We start from the raw sequence: 22,803 nt of genomic DNA, 5'->3' as shown, positions 1-22,803 counted from the left end.
GCAGCGCACAGAGCCCAAAATGAAGCAGCGCATTACCTTTAAGGGCATGCCAAACTGCCTGCCACTAAAGCATTAACAAGCATGAGCACACAATCGACCTAAACAGCATGAATAGTCCCACTGATTTTTAATGCAAATAATAAAAGGATAAAATTTTTAAAACTCGGTCAGATTTGAGCTACCATGCTCAGTATGTTGGAAACCTGAGGCTAATACTGTAGCCATAGTTAAGCAATGTAATTCTCTGCTATCCTGCACCAACCCAACACAAATAAGCCACCAACCATTCAGACAGAAAACATTTACTACCGTACAGAGGAATACAGTAGAAAATCAGTTTCAAGGTAGCAACTCCAATAACCAGTTTACTGGATTTGATGTAATCTGACATTCCGGGATTTTTGAAAGAGACATGCAGCCTTTAGTGGCCCCTTCATTTAAGACAGGAGCTTTTGTTCATCAGAACTTCCCAGATGCCCTCCACTAAAAAGGAAGTTGCCATTGCTGACATTTTGTAAGTCGAAACAAAACCAAACCAAACCACACCTTTCTCTTGTACAGTCACTAAGGGTGTCCACAGTGGTTTTGATTATTTATGACAAAATGAAAAAAACTACACCAAAGAGCAAACAAGAAAAACACAGTGTCTTTAAAAAAAAAAAAAAAAAAAAAAAAAAACACTGTAATTATACAGGAATATTTTGTTCCACAAATACATGATCTGGAAGGTTTTGGTTGTGCTTTGGAGGGTAGGGGGCTTGGTTTTGTTTGCTTATTTTTTAATATTGCGTATCTTTCAAGAATTAAATTAGATTTAAAATGTCACCATCAGCATTCCAAACAATCAAGAATTTCATAACAAGATGACAAGACGACTTTGCAGAAAATTTAATCAGTTCCAGTCCTGCCATTCTCCCCAATCCATTCTTTTTGCATAAAATGGTTATTTATGAATCCACAAATAAAACAGCATCCCCAGGAAAGGCTGCCCTCTAAAACCTTACAACAAATTCTTGTGCATCTTCATGACAGAATACTTCCACAAATATATGGAATTCTGGGATTTTAGTAACCTAGACTAGATCAGATCCAAATAAAAAGAAAAAATAATTCCAAGGAGAGAGGCCATATAGGTTGAAAAGTAGATAAAAATATCTCTCCTAGTATCAAACTAAGCACTCCATTTATCTCTCCTAGTTTTTCTCATGTATTGTTTAAAAATTGAGTCAATTAGCCTGGTTTTAGTACATAAATACTATTCTGTAAACTACTAATTGTACATGAAAACTAATTCCCATTCATGACAGGTATAGTATAGAGGGATTACTTAAACTGTATTAAACCTGCATATGGATATTCACCTTCAGAACAGTAGTGGCTGGAATTCAGGTTAGTTTAGTTCCTTTATGTTCAACAGTTCCATTTATTCTTCTCACCAAAAAATACTGATTAATCCTACCACTTAATGCAGCTTTCCCTACAGCTTTGGAGGGGAAGGTGGGTTAATGGAGCTGAAAATACTAGTATTAATGTATAACCCTGTTTTTAGTAGATGTGACAATGGTACAGCTGTTTAGGATCCAGATGAAAGTACTTTTCAACTTAAAATGATCAGACACCCCACCAGGTGTCACTCCAGTGATACTGTTTCAAATAATTAATGAGAGTGAAGAGCTGCAACACTGGGACTAATCAAGCAGCAAGAAACACTCCAGCTCTGTATATTAGGCAGCACCACACATACATTGACGTGTTTTTAAAATATATAGCTATAAATATGCACCTGCACACACATGCATATGCTAAGTGGCACTGCAAAAGTCAAAAGCCAGGCTTAAAGGATAAGTATTAGGAACAGCACAGCTAGAGATGAAAGCAATCTCCAGGGTAACTAGAATAAGATAAGGATTAAAGTATCTGGAGGGGGGCGGGTGGGAAGGGAGCGGTGTTGATTCATTGTTATGTGTTTAAACACAAGCAGATAGGTAGAAGTAGACTTCCAAGCAAATCATTTCAAGACACACACGCACAGACGCACTCACACTGTTAAGAGCGACAGAGAGAATAGATGCTAGAAATTTCAAGGGAATCAGAGCTTGCTCATAAAAGTAGTAATCTTAGAAAATATGTGATAGGAGCTGTTTAACTCAAAATCTCAGTAAGCATTTTAGTCATAGAAGAAGTCTGAAAAATTATGGGGCCTCTTTCTTTATAAAATCATCTTAGACTATTCCACAGCACAAGGCACAGCAGTTCTGTAAATACCAAACCCTTGCTTGCTCTGGCAAAATGACTCAATAGTTTGATGGTAATTCCTGATGAAGGTGCTTTTTAATGTAAGTCATCATGGAAAGAGGAGGAAAAATGATCGGAAATTCCCATTGCGTAACTGTAACTTCATATCTCACTAACACTGACATTTTAATGATCTCTGCTATCAAACAAGCTACTTGTGCAACCCCTCCCAAATGCTGTTCAGAGCTCTGGCTCTTAGGGTGGGGACATCCTACCCTGGGACAGCTGATGAAATTTCCCCAGTCTCTGATGTCAGACTCCCCTCTTCTAACCACCCTTGTGAGGATGGGTCAGCTGGTCGTGAAGCACCTACTTATCCACCACAGCTCTCGGCAAAAGCCACAGAAGCAGCAGAAAGCTGTGGTCTCTAGCACCATCAGCTGTCCCATCGTGAGCTGCTCCACTGTGGATGGATGCTCTGACTCACAGCCCATGCACCTCAAACCCTCCGACAAACCTGACTGACGAATAAGTTTATGGTTGCGTTTCACATTTACTGGTTTTAGAGAAATAGCAGGTCAAAACCTGTTAATTTACGTTCCTAAGACTTTTCTGCATTCTTACCTTAAGAAACTCTGAAGAAAAAAAACTGCACACATTTTGATATTAGCTTTTCTTTCCTAAAAATGACAGGAATGTGCATGTGATCCTGACCACCACACCTGTCTTTCACCCGCCTTCCTAGTATCACTTCTATATGCTAAACCATCTTTAGCACATGTGCTAAGGAAACCTCAGATATATGTGTAGAACTATTTCTGATATTTTGAAAGATACCTAAAGCAACTTGGATTAATGGGACTTGAGCACCCAAATCCCCTAGATGTTTCTGGGGAAAAAAATTAAATCCATGTTTAACACGTATCAAAATGAACATTGTATTGCTATTGAGGGAAAAGTACTCAGATGTTCAAATTATTCTTTAAATCAAGATAATTAGTCAGGCTCAGCTGTTATCAGGCAATAACAACGAAAAAGCAATCTCAGCTTTTATAAAGCTAGGTGGACCACCTCATGTTTTATACGATAAAAGTTGCACAGGAGAACCTGGAAATTAACTGTTGCTTGTCTGTCACAACTAAAATACAGCCACCAGCCCATTAGGACTATAGGCCAAAGAAAAGTCCATCTTCACAGAAACCATTTTTCATGAGCAAAAGAGAACCAGTGCTGATCTCTAGTTGTGCAGAGAAGAAACAACTTTAACTGGGCAGGAGGCAGCAAGAGAGCAGCAACCTACTACCAAGTGCAGGAGTTAAGGAAGCAGTTAAATTTAATTCCCTTATCATTCTGCAACTGTGCTCACAGCCTATTACTGGGCAGCTGAAAGGCCTGACATCATTGAGGTCAACATCAAAGGGTAAGAACAGCTTTTCAAGTTAGAGTTGTCAAGGATAAATGGCTATGAATAAATTTAAACAGGGGAGCAGAATATATCTAATCATCAGAGGACAAGAGCTCTGGAAAAGCCATGGGGGCAAGAACATAACCAAGTCTAAAGTGAGGACTGATGGTGCAGCAGGATGCTTTGCAAGCAGCGTGAGCAACTACTTTTTTTTTATTGCTATGGCTCCTCTTCATTGCCTCTACACTGCCTTGCTTCTTCAAGTCACCTTGCCAAGGGTGAAGCTAAGCCACCATCAAATCAAACTACGAGCAATTCACACCTACTTGGTACTTACTCTGCACAGCTGAAAATGACTGAACAATCTGCAAGGGTAGCTGCCCCTATTTTTTCTAGATTACAGAAAATGCACTTAACTGCTTCACTACAAGTGACACAGACTTTATTTAATTATTTTCATCGTGCCAAGCACCGCTGATATATTTATTTATGGTACAGTTTCAATACAGTTTCAAGGGATCAGCCCTACTGATTTTAACCATTAGCCATTTTGCATTCCAAAAACCTGAAATAGCTTCGTATCCCTGGTATCAGGGCTTCTCTAAGCTTGGAAATTAATTCTGATTAAACAAAACAAGCTGGGAATTTTAAATAGAACTTTAACTATTCTTGAATAAATCGAGGTGTAGATACTCTTACAATGGAGTGTGACTAAATCCACTTTGAGGTACATTAAGCATTTGTCTGCATGGGAAACTACCCCAGCAGAACATTGGTTCTTCATGAAGATGTGATTAGAGTTACCTTTTCTCTTATTCCCCATCTTTTAAATTTCTGGTTTTACTCATTTCCTGTTAATTTCCTTAAATGGACCAGCTTTTCTTAGAAGATCAGGAATAATACCAGCAATAATTAGCTACACAGGAAAAATATCACTCTCCAATACAGTGTGGTTTGACTACAACTCAGTACTCCAATGCAAAGGTCAGGTTTGTTTTGTCTTGTTTTTTAATGTAAGTATTAGCCAACATGGGATAAACAAAATGGGAACCTCTAAAACAGAAAAGACAGAGAAAAAGAAACTCACACTTCAGAACTTTCTTCAGCGGACAAAGCTATTAAACAAGGCCTCTCTGTGAAAATCAGGTTTTAATTAAGTCAGGCTAGTATGTGCAAGCTACTAGAGATAAATACTAGCACTTTATGAAATATGTCATCCTGTAAATTAAAAGTTTTGGGTTTATTAGTACTTGGTTTCTTTAAGTTTCTTAGACAGCAGGGGGAGGCTGCAAAGTTTAAAGTTTAGTTGAGTTCATTATATGAAGCTCTGAGGTTTTTTTTAATAGTTTCTTTCACTGGACCTTTTCCTATTAATACATGGGTGAAAAACAGTCAAGATGTTCGATAACTACACTCATAGAGCACTAGTGCATACATTTTATCTTCAAAATGTACAAACAGGACAGCTTCCAGAACAATTGGTTTCGGTAAACTGTAAACTGAAGCTCGTCCTGACAGGATTTAACTTCCAAAGTTAGAATAAACTTTAGTCACATTACACTTTCTTTACTACTGTACCCGCTGATGTGCTTTATCTACACTAATCAATAAGAATCCTCTTAAACTGGGTAATGCCTTGTTCCCATGAGTAACTACAACTAAACTGTGTAAAAAAAGGAATTTGGATCATCAGCATTAACTGGGTCCTAAACCCAGGGTGCAATGCAACCATAAGTCAGTATTTTAGTACTGTCTTGAGGACTATCACATAATTTAATGTAGATAAGCCTACAGGATAATAGAATTTGGAAGCAGAGAGATGATGAAGGAATATAACTATTTTTCCACAAAGAACTATTTTCACAGCAGTGAGGAAAAACTCAGAGGAGGTACCTTGTCTTGGCAGGGGTGATGCTGCCAAGAATTCTGAAAGGCTCATGCCATTTTAATCACTTTCCTCAGAACCTAAACTTTTCTATTATGAAACGAACTACTTTGTATTAAATTGAGAAAGCAACTGCAGAGGAAGGATTTTGGTTTCCCCCCAAATTAATTCTTACTGTCTAATTTATTTATTAGGCAATGATTTAATAATAAATGTTTCAGAACTTGTTTTACAGCAGATTTGTGAAAGTTTAATTTAGCGTGGATTCAGATGGGGAGCTGCATTTCCTGGTGATAAACCACATCAGGTTCACAGAGTGACAGATGCACAGTTAATGGATTAATTATTCTTTTGCTTCCCTGGGTTTTTGCTGCATTATACATGTCAAACTCACAAGCCAATCAAGGTACTAGAATATCTCTTGGGGTCCCAATTTATCAAAGCCTATGAAGCCTGTGCTTAACCTGAAGCACACAGAAGAGTCCCATTCAAAATCATCAGAGCAATAAGCATGCTTCTGAACTTTCTCATATGAGGCCTTTTGCTATACTGGAGTTATACTGCTTCATGCAGTTATCTGCAACAATTCGCACTACCAGGGACCAGCAAATAACAGGAATTCAAACTGGCACAATGACTCTTACTTTCATCTTACTAACCTCGACAATTATGATTGTCTATTATCAGTCATGTAAGCCAGACAAATTTAAGGGGGGAACTGGGGAAGGCAGGGAAACAACTTGTTTGCTCAAATTAAAAAATAAAAACAACAACAAAAAAGCCATACTACAGAAACAGTAGATGTCCCTGCAGAAGTTAGAGAAATTAAACACCCATTCCACAAGCAAAGCAAAAAGGCTTAATCAGAAAATTTTAACAGTCAAAGAGCAGAAAACAAAGAATGTTGAAGACTGGCTGCATGAAAATGCACCGTTGTATTTACATATAAAGAATAGCGCAAAGGCCTGAACTCAGTCATGCAAAAGAAGAGGAATTGTGCAAAGTGATCTAATCAGGTTCTTACCAGGGCTTCATTATCTTCTGCAATTTCTGATATCGTCTGCAAAATTAAAACTTGCAGGTGAGGAGACACACTTTAAAACATCTGTATTCTATTTACCTATGCACACACACCCCCACACACCCATACTTGATTCATACAATTCAAAGACAGACACAATAAGAGGCAGTAAATCACTAGCAGTTTGCTGCAAATAGAAACAGTTCAGTAACCTGTAAAGAACATTCAAAATTAATTTCAAATATTTATTCAGAATACTTGTATTAACTTCTGTTAGGAAAAAAGCAGAAGAGAAAAGTCAGTCGATAGGGGAAATATATCGGATTTCTCTAAAACATTTTTCTCTTGATCATTAAAGTATTTCTAGGCATCCTAAATTAGTTAAGTATTTGAGTAAAAGAAATATTTGGTACGAAACATTAAAGGTTTACACATTAAGTATTTTCTGTCTTGTTGCTATGATACGTATCGCATTGCCTGACAAACTTTTATTTACTTCCAGTTTCCATCACAAATACTGATGTCACAGTTGTCAGTATGTTGAAAGATGCTGTGTAGCTAGGACCAACACAGACCACAAGCCTGACCTTCTAAAGTCAGAGACAAGCTTTCCATGGACTTCAGAAGGGGACAAACCATTTGCCCTGGCTTTTTAACCACAGACTTGTATTTACTCAACAACTCAAAATCATCTTGCACCAGCTCCACAACACATAAATACAACGTTGCAGCCCCATTCCAACGGAATGTGTAAGCTCAGCTATAGCTCTGTTGCTCTTAAAATTCACACAGGGATGGACATGCCTAGACCCAAGGTGCTGAATCAACCCACCTGAGAAAGACAATGACCTGCTTAAGTGTCACTTATTAACTCAGAGTCTAAGAGGCCAAGCTACAGACACAACCTTCAGCCTGAGGCTTTTGCTTTCCTGGTAGCTCCCAAAACACTTGGTTCCAAGTTGCAGCAAGAGGATTAACACATCCCAAGAGTTTCTTAGTTAGGCGTTTCCTATTTTTTCCCCCAAGATATACATTGTTATGTATCATTGTTATGAACCAGAAGCTATGGCATCATATTACTATACAGAGGAAACTGAAAGCCAAATATTAAGTGGGGGGCAGGGGGGGCAAATAATAAGTGCATTTGAAAACTGTAGCCCACTAATCGCAATTTTCAAGTCATCCTCCTACCAATAACCAGCTTCAGAACTGCTGATAATGCGACTAAGCCAGCTGAAGAAAGACTATCCATGGTAAAAATAGCATCCAAGATAAATAACTTCTTTTTAAATCACCACTTAAAGAAACAAACAAAAAATTTTTAAAAATCCATCTCCTACGTAATCCCTTCTTGTGTCTCCTAAATCTGTTCCACAGTTTTATTTCAGAGGGTTGGTTGCAGCTCCACCCACACTGGGCAGACTACTGTTCAAAAGCAGAAGAAGGAGGTCCCTCCTTCCTCCCCATCCCCTTCACCCCAGCTCTTCCCCTTCCCACTTGCTGCCATGTCATTCAGCCCACAGCAACAGCTCCAGGACTCCAAGCTCTCCAACTGCCTGTCCCAGAACTTGGCTAGACTTCATTTATTTTTTTATACCTTTTGGTACAGCAGTGACTCCTCCCACCTTGCATTTTCCATTCCGTTTATGCATAAGCAATGTGCTTTCTACACAGACTGCAAAGACCTCCTTTTTGAGAAGGACCAGTCTCAGGGAGGGCAGCTTTTGGGCTGGCTTGTGTAACCATCAGGGGAGAAAACACAGTGTACATCACAGGATCAGTGATTTGAAATCATCCATTTCTAGCTGTGAGCTGCAACACCCATGTCTGAACAGAATGATGGCACAGTTTACCATCTATCCAACCACAGACAGGGTTAAAGCCTAGCTCAAACTAGAAAAGTGACAAGATTTTGTTGTTGGATTTCATGGCTTTGTTTTTCTTCCATGCTACAACAGCTATCTGCGTAACCAGCAGTAATGAGCAAATTCACATCATCCTGATGGTCAGACAGCCTTAAAAAGGGGACAAAATTACCCTCAACATGCTTTTAGGAGTAGAAGAGTCCAAAGCATTTCTCACTATAGGAGATCTCAAATTCAGCAGAATGTCATTCTTTTGCTTCTGTAAACAGAGTGCTTCCTTGCTGTAGGAGACTCTGCTAAACCCTAGCAAGAACAACCATCACCACAAATGGGTTTTGTCATCTCCCAAATGTGTGTGGATCTAAGTAAACTCATGCAGCACATGGCAGCAAAACTTCATAGCATCCTTCTCAATCCAGTTTTTAAAACAGCTGCTTTTCATCCAGGTGCTGGTTTTGGCTAAACAGCAAGTAAACTTGAAATTTGTGCCGTGTCTGTCTGACATCAAAGAGAAACACCAGTGGTGTTTGTAAACTGGTACCACCTCAAAGGGCAGATTGCCAGAGATTTTTCACAACAGGCTATAATCAGGTACATTTTTTCCATTACTGAGCCCAGGGATTAAAGAACAAACACCTGTGTCCTAGAACAAAACATTCAGACAGCAACGCTCTTAGTATTTACAGAACTCTCATCCATCTTGAGTTAACTGGCAATCAGTTAATTTGAGGTCAGAAGATGTACAATGTAAAAGCAAATATGAAATTAGAATAATATGGAGAAAAAATTGAATCACTTAGGACTTTTCTAGTGAAGCAATACAAAGACAGCAAATTTTGACTTGAGAGGAAAGATAATTATCATATTAGACTAAACAATTTATATTAATCTCTGTTGCTTTGGAAAGTGTGATAAGAGTAGCAATCAATCTAGGACATCAAATGTTGCAGCAACATGGTACAGGATGATTATAGATAGATTTTTACCACTGAACAGGTGGAGGCTGTTATCTGAAGGAGCGCATGCTATTTTCATCCTATCATTGAACAAAAACCTAATACAAAAGGACATGGCACGAGCAGGAGTCCCTCTCATATTCACCCTCAGATCACAATGAAGGAGGAGCCAAGCTCACTATTCCAGCAAGTCAGCCTGGAATGGAACTAGTACAGCCCACCACCTCCATCAGCTTTCCTCTTCCTATATATACTCAACTGGGGTTTCTTCTAGAGGGCTGACTGTGGTAGCAACCAGCCAGTTCTGTAAAATGCTTCCTGGGTGAGTTACCACAGGTACAGTAAAAAATGCTGATGGCCTTACTGATCTAGACACTGTAATTAGCTCAATATTTCACTTACTTACTTTTTTTTTTTTATCTTTTTAATTAGAGACCATCCCAAAATGGCACTTGCATAGATGGGAACAAAACCATGGCCAAAACACTAACATTATGAGGGTAAATTAAGCAGCATTTCTGAAAGGTTCAGATAATATATTGGTGAAAGACAAAAACAGACAGCAATTTTTATACAGGGAGAAATCTTCAAACAAATGCCAACATAATGCAAAATAAACATTAAAAACAAGTTACCAGTTTAGACATTTTGCTACCATAATATGTTCCCTGTTTGGCCTCAAAGGAACTTTGTGATACATTTCCAGCTGAATCCCAAGGAGCAGCAGTTCCCTTTGGACTTCCCTGAGCCATTCAGACTTAATACCTGCTCGAATGCTGCAGGTTATGTCACGAGCAGCTTCCAGCAGAGATCAGCTTAGCAAGGACCATAACGGATCAACTCCTATCTGTTCATGTGCAAAAACTGCTCTACGGGGACCAAAGATACCCAAAATCTAAACTTCAGGTGGGGTAACACAGTGCACAGTAAGGGTTGGTCAGCACTAGGGAGAACGACTAAAATTTTGTCCCGCTGTGAAAGCCAGTGTGGACTCACTGGAGTTAACAATACCAAGAGGTAAAGCAGTCACATCACCACAACCAATGTTTCTGAGCCTGCACTGCTTAAACGCTTGCAGAGCAGGACAAAAATACCATCGAGGATAAAACCTCTTCATGCAGTGTGGCCCTGGAAAGGGTCATTGTTAGCAAAGGTGGAAGATGTTCACAAAAACTTCCTCCTCTGTGGAAAAACTGGTGGGATGATGAATGAACAACCGGTTAACAACATCAAATCAGTATTTGGCTACTGCTTTTCAGGCAAACACAAGGATAGTCCATATTCTGGATAACAGGCAGTGGTTAGAATTATGACAAGACAAATACACAGAAGTACATATTTCTGGCTTCTGTCTCTATCAGGCATGGCTAACACATATAAATGAAGTCTGGGAAACACTCTGGCCAGGAAGTTGAAATAAATTATTTGGATGAAATGACTATTCAGTTACGCAGCAGCCACTCCTGACAGTCACCACAACATCCCACAGCCACCACAGTCCAAGAGACAAAAACATCCTGGTAAGTTGCAGAAGTGGAGATTTTAAGCACTTCTTCCTTATTTATGCTGGTTCCTCAAAGACTACACTTCTGTCTGGAGTTAAAAAAAGAAAAAAAAATGTTTTGTCCAGCTTGATACTCTGAAGAACATTTGGAAATACAAATCCACTGCTGAAATTACTCTTTTTATCACATTTATAAAAGTGGTCGGCAAAAAGAACCCAGTGAAACTGTCTCCACTCTTCCTCCCTGTTCCTATCAACAAGGTGTTGATATCAGTACTTAGCAGGGGCCATTTAAATGCTAATATTCTTAAGCACAGGCAAAGTAAGAAAAACAACTCTGAAGAAATGGGGGATGGGGGGAGTGCAAGAAGCAGCAGCTCTCCCCTTCTCTCCAAAGATGTGATCTTTGATGGTTCAATCTTTAGATGAGGCTTTTTTCTAAAATGTACCGTGTGTGCTATGTATATGACATCGATCAGAAGGATATTCAAGAAATTGTGCTTGTGTGTGTGTTGAGAGGGAGAGTGGAATCCAAGCCTGAAGACTGATGTGGAATCAAACCCAAAAGAGAGCAAGCAGGAGAAAAATAAACCAACACAAAAATCCTCCCACAAAGAAAACCTATCACACTTTCTTCCTTTATAGGAACCGCACTGAAAGATTGGGCTGCAGCCCTTTCCCATTCTCCTGCCATTACCATCTCCACAGTGGTACAGCCGGATAACCTAATTTTATCTACTCTTTTGGATTTTTGCCTTATAGACAATAGTCACCCTCTCCCGACATTACAGAAGCGCTAAGAAATGAAGATTGCATAAAGCTCCTGTTGGACAAGAATCGATTTTGGCAGCGATGTCAGATTAAGTAATCTATGCTTCCAGGTGAAGCTTCACAGGAATGGCTGAGCCTGTCTTACAGGCCAGTGCTGTCAAAAATACAAATTATTTTTCCTCCCTCCATCGTCTGGCTTGTTTTCTGCTGGATTAGCAAACTGAATTGAATCACTAAGGAGCCACTTACAGACGACCAAGAGAGGGAGCAGGTACTACACAGCCAGTAGCTGGGAAGGGTGGAAAAGGGCTACTTTATCTAGTGGCAAAGACCTCTAAGAGCTTAGCATTTTTCATATGTTCTGAAAATTCATTTTCCATTTACCCAGTGAGTTGTGCTTGCACAACTGTTTTTTCTGGGGCAACCCTGTGAGCTCAATCAGGGAACTAAACTGGATTTAGGAATGCTATATTAAATGTATCCTTTATTGTCACTTTCAATAATCTACATTAGTTTTCCAGTACAGCTTACTACAAACAATACTGGCATAAGTCTTCAGATGAAGCAGGACAGGGACAAGTGGCTGTGAGCAAGGGCTGCTTAAGTGTTTTGACAGCACTACTGAAATACTCATCAGACTGGGATGGAAAAAATCATTAGCAGGTATGTGAGCAACTGTCCCCAAAAGTGTGTTAAAGTCGGAATAACTCCAGACCAATCTGTCTTCAGTTTTCCACTGGGCTGGTATACAATATTATCTCTGTAAGATGAGCCAAGAGCTAGAATTTCACTGAACAATGCAATTTGTCCTTAAAGCATGCACAATTGCAGTCTCAGAGACTTCTGGCTGTGCAGCAGCCAACTCTGCAACTGCAGGAGTTCAATAGAAGACTCTTCTTAGCCAAGAGTCAAAAAAACATACAAACACACATTTATTTAGCCGCTTATATTAACCTGTTCTAGCTGTACTTATTATTTCCAATAGGAAGATAACCAAATTTAACAACCATCCAACTGTTAAAGCAAGTTTTCCTCTCCCATCTGTGCCCTAAGCAATTACAACTCCTTTAAAAATAAAACCAGGTTATCTGCAATCATGCATTGATTAGCATGCTCCTGTGCCACATAAAGCTGCTGAGCAGAGCCACGTTGGTGAAGCAGACCTTGGAAGAAAAACCTCAACAGCAGCAGAAACAATTCTGGTTACTTTCAAGACAGCTAGGCTTAGCACAGTCTCAGTTTTTTGGCAAAAACTGCCTGTTATTACAGCCAAATGACAAGTGACAGAGATTGTGATAATGCCAATGAAAAAAATACTGAAAATTCTGCATAGGCCTTCCTCCTTTTCCCCCAGTAATGAGATTATTTATTATTATTATTACTGGTAATGATAAAAATAAATTTAGATTCCTTTTATTAACTCTTCGGTCTTCCAATATTTATGGCTTATGACTTACATTTTCCTTTTCTTACTTTATAAGGGACTATGAGAGGTTTTTTTCCTTTTAAGGAAAGCTGAGTCTGTCCCAGTCACACAACTTCTGATACATCAAGAAAAAAACCACACCACATCTTTACCAGTCTTCTACTACATCAGAAAGACTATTTATACAGCCATGATTTTCTGAAATATTAATTATGGGCTAGACTATGGAATACAGCTCTGAATGAACCAACTACATTATCTCAGATGGGGTAGCAAGGAGACATGATCATTTTTTTCAGTTTGGCTCCTGAAGACATTTTCCATCAGTCATTATGGTAACTAGGACCTTCTAGCATTGTTCTCCTTCTGCCTCATTTTACAGCATTGCATTCTAGGGGGGAGTGGAAGCAGCACACGTACATCCAGCCAGGTGGACTGCATATTCAGCTCCCCTTAGGCACAAACTGGGCTTCAGACAAAAAATCAGCATTAGAAGTGCCAAGGAAATCTCCTTCTGGAAAGGTAAATAACTGTGTGCACACTCACTCCCCTTTTTGGTGATACAGATGCACACAGCCTGAGAAATGATTGGACACCATGTACAATTATAAAACTGAATCAGCATTTACTTGTTCTTCATGACCTAACTTGTCTTGCAGTCTCTGCTATAATTTATAGGTCACCCAAACCATAAAAATAAACATAAAACCAGTCTTTTTTTTTCTTCAGTTAATAAGAAGATGCGTAGCACATACTGGAAGCAAGAATGAGCCTGAAGGAAAAACAAAGATGAGCCATCTCAATCAACAGGATCAAGATATATGTGGACAGTTTTTGAGACATGATGCATCTCTGCTGATATAAATATATTCATATTGACAAGATACGCTCTCAGCTTCACTAGGGCCCCATGCACCCTACAATCTGCTCACTGCCAAGCCCTATGGCTTTGTCCCAGCACACACCATGTCTACAGTTTATTTGTTCTAAGTAGCAGGCTCTCAAGGAGATCTGGCCCAAATTATGGTAACTACACATAGTATTAAAACCACTTTTGAAAACATATGCAAAATTAAAAAAGCCTCTCTCTGTTATGTTTCAAGCTATATTAACAGCAAGAAACTAGACAGGCTGTTCTCTAATGCATTCTAATTTTCTTCAATATTCAGAAAAATAACATATGGAAAATTAACTAGGAAACACTGTTAGTTCTTGACAGCTTTTTATATTACTAGTTCTTTTCATCACCAGGAAAATGAAGCAGAGGTAACTAGAAGCCCAGGCATTTACATTCTCTTACTCTGGTTGCTGTACTTTTATAGTCATCAGCTTCACCAAAATAATGAGTAAGTAGCACAATAAATAAAGCCAAGTATAAATAAAGCATAGACCTCTTCCTCAGACAAAGTTATATAAAAAGCTGGAGTCTTGCCTTCCAGAGGCTGCCCACTAAAACTTAATTACACACTCAAATTATAACTTAAGAGCTGCCCCTAACATGAGTTCCACGTGTAAAGAAAACCTCAGAGCAACCTTACACTGAGCATGACGGTACTTTTAATGAGCACTGTCTGCCCCTCTGGGGAAAATAGAGAATAAAGCTTGAATTAACAAAATTCATCGATTTCTAGCACAGCTGCAGCACAGGGTGAACAGAAGCACCACTCAGCCTGGGCTCACTGCTGCAGGGCTGCCCTCAGCGGCATTAACCCACGGGCAGCTGGGGAGGCACAGAGGGGCTCCTTGCAGAGCAGCAGCAGCTGCCCCATGGGCTATGTCCCAGCCCCTCAGAGCCACAGTGCCAGTCTCCAGGCTGCAATGCCAGAGCAGGGACAGCCACTCTCACACTATGTCACAACATGCCTGCTCTCAGGTTGTGGCTCACTGATGCACCTAAGCCAATGTAGTGGTCTGTCGCCACAAAAAAGGGCCTTTTCTTCATCCACTCATGCACACTTCCTCTCTTGCTTCTGCAAATCTCAAGCCAAGCAGAAAACTATCTCTGCAGAACAGACGTGGATACTTTTCAGCCAAGTTAACAATCTGGATTGGTTTTGCAAAGCATCCAGACACCAGAAACAATTCCAGGAAGGAAGCAGGACTGGGCTGGAGAATGGGGGTGAACACAAGGACCAGAAGAAGGCAGGGAGCTGGACCCACTCTTAGCAGCACCAAGCCATTGGGGTTCTCTCAGCTGTATGGTTGAGTCACAAGCTCACTCAAGCAAGGCTGGCTCAACAACAGCAACTCATAGGTGGGTAAGAACTTGGCAGTGAAGATATACCTTAAAGGTATATTTACAACACATATTGCCTTCTAAAACTGGCCCATCAAAGAAGTTTCTGCCCTTCCCTGAAACTTCTGGCTGCTCATTCCTCTTTTAATACTGCCCCCCCTTTCTAATGCTAATAGAATTGTTTGGGTAGGTACATATAGAGACACTGAAATGACCGGAGTTAAAAATACCACTGGGGGAAAGAAAGTGGCAGGTATTGGGGCAGGTAAAAGGAGGGAAAAAGAGCTTTTTGGGTTGAAGCACCTGGGTGAGCTGATCAGCAGCACAGTCCACAAGGTCACAGTGCTGAGGGCACACAGCCCAGGGTGGGAGCTAAAGGCAAGGAGGCCTTTGGCTTGCTTTGCCTCTTCAGCAAGCCTCTTGTGGGACAGCTTATTAACAGTATTGCAGGTGGTCCAAGTGAAGACAGGAACAGAGAACATAGGAGGACAACTGACTCCACTTGCTCTTCCTTGACAGCTTAGGGCACTCAAATGGCTTGCTGTCCTTGTCTCACTTTCTCCTCCAGATACTAACTAACTTTCTGTGCCTCCCACATACACCTTGTTCACTCACAGGACATTTTAGGAACCTGTTTCGTTGTAATAATGAAGCTGAAAATCAAAATGAAATTGCTTCTTCTGTGGAAGCAGTTAGTCTGTTGGCTTCCTGTGCTGAAATAGTAACGAGTGACAGACCCTGAAGTGGGAGGACAGGATCAATAGCTTGAAGTCGGAGGAGAAAGGAAAACAGCAGCACCACAGCAAGGTTAGGCTGCTGAGTCCATGTGTATCAGAATTTGTTCCTTTCATTAAATCTGAAGTTCTGTTAAATATGTGCTTATCAGCCCGTGATGCACAGTATAAAAGTGGAAAGGAGTGTACAGCATAGCACAGATGTCCTTGCTTTACAATTCCCTTCGCAAAGCCAAATGTGGAAAAACCCGACCTGCAGACATCAGAAGCTGCAGAACATCTAGGCTGCTGAACATGAAAAAGACTGCAGTGAGTACTGAGAGTTCATCAACAGGTGAAGCTGGTGGAAAATCTTACAGTCTGAGCCTTCGTTCAATGCCCAAACTAGACAGCGTTTTTCCCCACAGGCAGAAACACTGATAACTAGATTAGACAGGTGGATCGATCAATGCATCTTTGGTGATACATTACATCAGCTAAAAAGAAGAATCTGAAATCTCTCCAAATGCAAGCCACTTAAAAAAAAAAAGCAATGGACTGCTCATATGTCCAGTCTACAAGCTTGCTGTGTGGTTTGAAAACTTATACCCTCAGCCAGGAATTACTACTAGGGTGTAATTTGCTGAGCAGTTCTTTCAACAGTGGTGCTGGCTTAAGTAGTTTCCCCCCCAAATAATTACTTTTAACCCAGACCAGCCTGCTACAACGTGATCCACCCCATAACTACAAAACAGTAGTATAGACACATCTAAAGGGTGAGGAGGGCATTTGATCAGCCTTGACGCAGCCAAAAGAAATTCTTGTAAAAATGTGAATGTTCCCCATCTGTTTCAATAGAAAATGAAGTGCTTCAGTTTAAATACCTTCCACAGTGGAGTAAGTTAAACCATTTAACTTAAATAAATCTGTGACAAAATAAACTACAGAGGCAGTGACTTTTAATTTATGTTCTGATCTTCATGGACACATGTGAGCCTACTCATTCAGTATATTTTTTATTTAGTACAGAAACTGTATGCATATGTTTATATCAACTTAAGCCTGTCTTTGGTTTTAAATTTAATTTTGTCCCTAATTAAGAAATATTGTATTAATATAGGACAAGCTGACAAATTTGATAACTAGAAGCATTTTTTTTTGTATTTTTTTAAGTGGCACGATATCTGCAAATCACTGCAAAAAATAAAGATTGTAACCCCAAAACACTGAAGAAGAAACAAAGAGCTATTGGAAATTCATTATACAGCTGGAGTTAGGCAATAGGGATTCTACGTCCAATAAACTATTGACCACATAACAGGCAGAGATCAGTGACAGTGTGCTTTTATATTTCTCAATCTAAGGACTACTGGATTCTAAAAAGTACTTTAATTTCTCTGTGGAAAATCCACAGTATATCTTTCATCGGATTATCAGAGACAATTTGTGTTCAATTTCAAAGCCCACATGCTACTTTTGCCTTACAAGCCCACTTACTACTTTTTCTTTAGCCCCTAACAGCATTTACTTATTTGAATCCAAGGGAACATGAGAACATTTTGAAAGGGAATTTGGATGGATTTCAATCGACTTCTGAAGTCTGGTCCACCAGACTGAAGATCCCCAATGAATAAGAAATCTACTTTCTTTCTCTCAGGAAAGGGTGCGGGGATTGTCAATTTCTTCATGGAAAGTACTAAAACTTTTACTTGAAAGCAAAAGCCTGCTTGAAATAGTAACTGTTAGAACCTAATTTAATAGTTCAACAACCCAGTTGCTACTTTTCTGTAGCACCCTCCACATTACACCAATAAACACTTATTCGGGACTATGGTCCTGAATATCACCAATAGTGAAAACTGTTAGATGTTCTGGTAAAAAATAAATGTATTTTCAGAAGTCAGCTTTCATTTTCATTTCAAAAAGCTACTGGCATTTGAAGAACCCCAGCCAGAATTAAAACAATAAAAATGGAAATAAAGCAAGCACTAGGTTTTGCTCCACACATCCTCACACAGCTTTCAGATGACAGCACTTAATTATCAGCCTTGAAATAGACTATCAATGATTTATCTAAATTTCAATGAGCAGAGAAGAAACTAGGACCACATTCTCCCCAGAACTTTATGGCACAGAGGGTACTTGTGTCTTCCCACTTTGCTCACCTCCAATCCTCACCAGCCCGTTGTTACGGGAAACTTAAAATATATAATCTTACTGATAACAGATATGCTGTCCTAGCAGCCCCAAACTCTTCAGATGTTTTATTTTATATAAATCTTACAAGTTGTACACAGAAATACTTCAGGTACTCAGAGAGCACGAAAGCAGCCCATATGGGAGGGACATCAGAGTTTAAGCAGAATACTTACTCTGTGCCGCTTTCAACCATTTGTGTTAGGAGGGAAATACCATCTAGGTTTATAAATTCTTGGGCAAACGTAACATCCCGTGAGTAGTTGGCCAAGTCTTTCAGTGCTTCTAACTTCGCATCCATACTAGAAGACTGGATCCTCTCATGGAGCTGCTGTGCATTTTGAGCCTAAGAGAAACAAAACATAGAAAACAAAAGCAACAACAACAACAAACTTTTGTTACAATGGCAATAATGAATAAAGCATTAGTGCACGGAGCAACAATGGCCATGTTTAATATTAATGATACCTAACACTTGCATGCTTAGAAATTATTCATCAGCTCACATACTATTACTTTTGTAAAAGTATATTACTCATGTATTTGTCCATTATTACCTATAATTATTTTGATTGTTGCAGAAACATAAGATGAGCAATGGATAGACATCCCATTGTCTCAGGCAAAACGTAAGCATTATAAAAGACTGCCTTGGGCTTAAAGAGCTTATGTGTCATATCAATAAAAGTAGAAACAAAACCAAAACGAATTGCTTCAGACAATCTCAGTGTAATCATGGTAGCACTTTTTTTCCCTGTCAACGCTTACTCAGTTTATGCACTTCTTATGACCTTTAACAGCGAGTACCATATACTGTCCTGTTTGGGTTATATCAGTAGAGGCCAACTTCAGGTCTTCTGCTCCTTCCTCCCCCTCTTCCTTTTGTTCACAATCAATTCAAAAACTCACACACTTTCTTACAAGGAGCACAGGAATAATTACTTCCCACATAATACTATGATATTATCACTCATATATCTTAAAGCAAGTTCAACATCCACATATATTAGGCTATTCTTCCCATTAATGCTTCAAATGCAGGATGAGACAGTGAAATCCAAAATGAACATTGATCATAAAAAGCTAAAGGGATATTTAAACAATGCATATTAAATTGTCTTGCTCTTTAGCAGTACAAATATGTTAAAATACATCTCACGTTTTCAATTTGATGCTCTCACTTACCTAAACATAATACCCTAAAGCTTCAGTTAATAGCTCGCTAGCCAATACTTTTCTTAGAAAAATAATCCTCCTCACTATATACAGATACTTGCAAAATTCAATTTCCTAAAATTCACTTCTTACCTGCACCGAATAAAAGGTGAATGAGAAGCTATGTGTCATTAGGAAACCAAATTAATGGTAAATTCTGCTGAGAGTTATTTTCTCTGAGATTATGCTTATTCTTTCTCAGCTGGAGAAGAAAAATATAAGAAAAGGCTGTGCTGAGAGACAATTCCTTTTCCGTTCAAGTAATGAATGTACCCTTCACAGAAGATGGTCATCTCTGCAGATCAAGATCCTGACATAGTGGACATTTTTAGTGCAAGTGAAAATTTAAAAAGGGAACACAAAAAACACCGCTGTGTTGTTCCAGATACAGCTTCCTGTCAACATAACTTTGCTTCACAAACATTAATAACTGAAATGTCCCAACAGCCTCAGAGTTTAGCAAGCTTTGTTACTTCCATTTTTTTATAAGGAAAAATTAATGTACAGTCTCTAATCAGTTTTTGGACAGAATCTATGCAGTGAGGAGCATCTACCGGGAGGAAGTATCTTCTAGGTAGCATGATGCTGGTTAACATCTTCCATTAAGATGGCACTGAAAAGAAACAATATCTTTAGTCCTGAGTTTTTCTATGCTTTAAGTATTGGCTGCTGCATCCATAGCAGTTACATTATCTATAAAAAGGCAGAATCTGTCATCCAAAAGGTCTTTCTGCCACCATAAGTTACCTACTTCATCAACTGTTTTGAGCTGTAATGGGGAAACAATGGCTTGTACTGTACTTCTGTAATGGCAATGTCTGTCCAAATAGTACTAAAATAATATTCTCTCAAATTTAAGTAGCTGGTAGACTAAATCATTTGCCAAAGCCTATGGAAGAAATAAAAATAGATTACGCCAACTTCCAGCTTCCAGGATAACCACAGAATACTTCCTCCAACCCTTTCCCTTCATCAAAGTAGGTAAAGGAACTTCTGCTCAAGTACTCTTGTATAACAAGCTACAAAAATCCAGAGCAACCACTATTATTACATGAACTTGAACTTCAACAGCCAACTCCTACCTCACCAAATAACTTCCTTCATTGAGCTGTTTCTAATCTAGACTCCCCACTATAACAAGTCAGGAAGATTCAGAGGTGCAAACATCCTCAAAACATTAGTCTTTCACAGAAAAGAAGTAACCTCTGAATTCCTGCCCACCTCAGAAAAGAAACACTTTGGAAAATCTTCAATACCCCCATGGCAGCTGCATTGCCCTGACTTTGGAAATGGTTGCTCACATTTAACCTTAACCTTATTAAAATTTGTGCACATCTTCTTTCACCTGCTGTGTTTCTGGGCATTTACCACCCCTACTATCTGCCAGCTGAAAGATACAGTTCTTCCAGCTTTCCATGAAAGGTGGGTTCTCTGAAGTCTTCTGTACCCAGTGAAAATGAAATAAATAGGAAAGATATACAAAAGACCTGGTTTGGTGTGACTAAGCAGCTTTCCTGAGCTGTTCAACCAGTAAGTCTGAGTGGGCAGAACTCGAGCAGCAGATCTGTGGCCGAACAGATAGGGACTATAACGGCCCACGTAGCACAGTAGCAAGCAAGAAAGAACATCTAAGTACAGCCAGCCAGGAGAACATCCACCTCCAAATCCCTTCACATCACATCTACACCTGCTGTGTAAACAACACCTCATCTTCATACACATTAACAACAGATTATTAATGAACAAGTTCATTTCCCTCTACTCTGCCCTGGTGAGGCTGCATCTGTAGTACTGTGTCCAGTTCTGTGCTCCCCAGTTTAAGAAGGATAAGGAACCTACTGGAGGGAGTCAAGCAGGATGGACTACAAAGATGATTAGGGGCCTAGAGCACCTTTCTTATGAGGAGAGACTGAGAGAGCTGGGTCTGTTCAACCTGGAGAAGAGAAGGCTGAGAGGGGATCTCACCAATGTTTAGAAATATCTCAAGGGTGGGTGTCAAGCAGATGGGACCAGACTCCTTTCAGTGGTGCCCAACAATAGGATGAGGGGCAATGGGCACAGACTGAAGCATAGGAGGTTCCATCTGAATAGGAGGAGAAACTTCTAAACCTACTTCAAGGGTACCAGAGCACTGGAACAGGCTGACCAGAGAGATTGTGGAGTCTCCTTCTCTGGAGACATTCAAAACCTGCCTGGACACATTCATGTGCAATCTACTCTAGGTGTACCTGCTTTAGCAGGTGTGTTAGACTAGATGACCTCCAGAGGTCCCTTCCAACCCTGAACATTCTGTGATCCTTCCTCTTGAGGAGGGATTCCTGCCCTCAGCATAAAAAAACTGGGGCTGGTGAACTGTTGCTGCCATCCCAGTTGGACTTCCATCGCACATGAATCAATACTAAGCATGGAGAGAGCTAACCCTGCCTCTCACCAAAACACCAGTACAGGGACATGCATTAACAGCTCACCTACACTGCAGAACAGGTCCTGCATGAGCAGGACCAGCCTATCGACAGAGATACATTAATGCTATTTCCTCTGAAGTCAGTGAGAGCTTTGAAATTCACTGCACTAAAACCGAAATCTAATCTTAGATCAGAGACAGCTTGGGCCTCTCTACAGAGCACAAAAGTCTATACGGCAATGTCTCTCTGACACAGAAGTGGTTCGGTCCTATTTTAAGCACATAAAAGAGAGCTTACCAAAATCATAGGCTTTATCTGACCACGTCAATGCTTATGCCCCATCAGCAAAGTTTCTACAGAGTTGTACTTTTCCTACATTAACCAAGTTTTGCAAAACACTGCATCCAATAAACCTTGCTCTCACTATTGGAAACAAAAAGAATTGATAATGTCAGAGCCGACCTTGATTAAAGGGGTGAACAAATACTTGTCTCAGCAGGAGAGCTGGTACATGTCTCACTGGAAACATGGCCAAAAGTAATGCTGGCTGTTGTCATCACAAGTGCCTGATGGGTGAAAATATTGCTTCAGTGAATACCATGCAATTCTCACAAGCCTCCTAGTTCTTGTTGCCATAGCACTCATACGTGCTTATGGAATGTACAGCTCATTTATGATTGCATTAAAAAATGAAACCCAGATGAAATATGCTCCGAGTGCTTACCAGGGAGCTATTTTAATGACTTACAATCCATCAGTGGATGGACAGAGAGCATAGCTCATTAAAGCAACAGTAGAGCTAGCTGCCATGTCTCTGCTTTTATTGAAATATCATTCAGGTAAGAATAAATAAATATATAAAATCTGCCCAACTGAGAACCGTTATGATGGAATTAACAGAAACACGGCTGTTCAAGAAAATGAAAGACAGCATTAACTGCTCTCCTGTTTAGAAGGGAAGGAAGACAGG

The 22,803-nt window shown here is 39.8% G+C and overlaps 1 protein-coding gene across 6 annotated transcripts in view; it reads right to left on the bottom strand.

Annotated features, from left to right (window-relative positions):
* Positions 1 to 22,803, bottom strand: part of ELMO1 (engulfment and cell motility 1) — a 318,734-nt gene that overhangs the window by 214,588 nt on the left and 81,343 nt on the right. For all 6 annotated transcript variants that reach the window (XM_071804820.1, XM_065831560.2, XM_065831559.2 and 3 more), the window contains 2 exons: positions 18,390 to 18,559; positions 6,550 to 6,585 (listed from right to left, as the gene is read on the bottom strand). In XM_071804820.1, the coding sequence (XP_071660921.1) occupies positions 6,550 to 6,585; positions 18,390 to 18,559 (206 nt within the window). The remainder of the gene's footprint in view (positions 1 to 6,549; positions 6,586 to 18,389; positions 18,560 to 22,803) is intronic.

Source organism: Patagioenas fasciata, chromosome 2 (genome assembly GCF_037038585.1).
Source record: "Patagioenas fasciata isolate bPatFas1 chromosome 2, bPatFas1.hap1, whole genome shotgun sequence".
Taxonomy (NCBI): domain Eukaryota; kingdom Metazoa; phylum Chordata; class Aves; order Columbiformes; family Columbidae; genus Patagioenas; species Patagioenas fasciata.
Note: the sequence above shows the minus strand (reverse complement) of the source record. Positions and strands in the feature narration are given on the sequence as shown.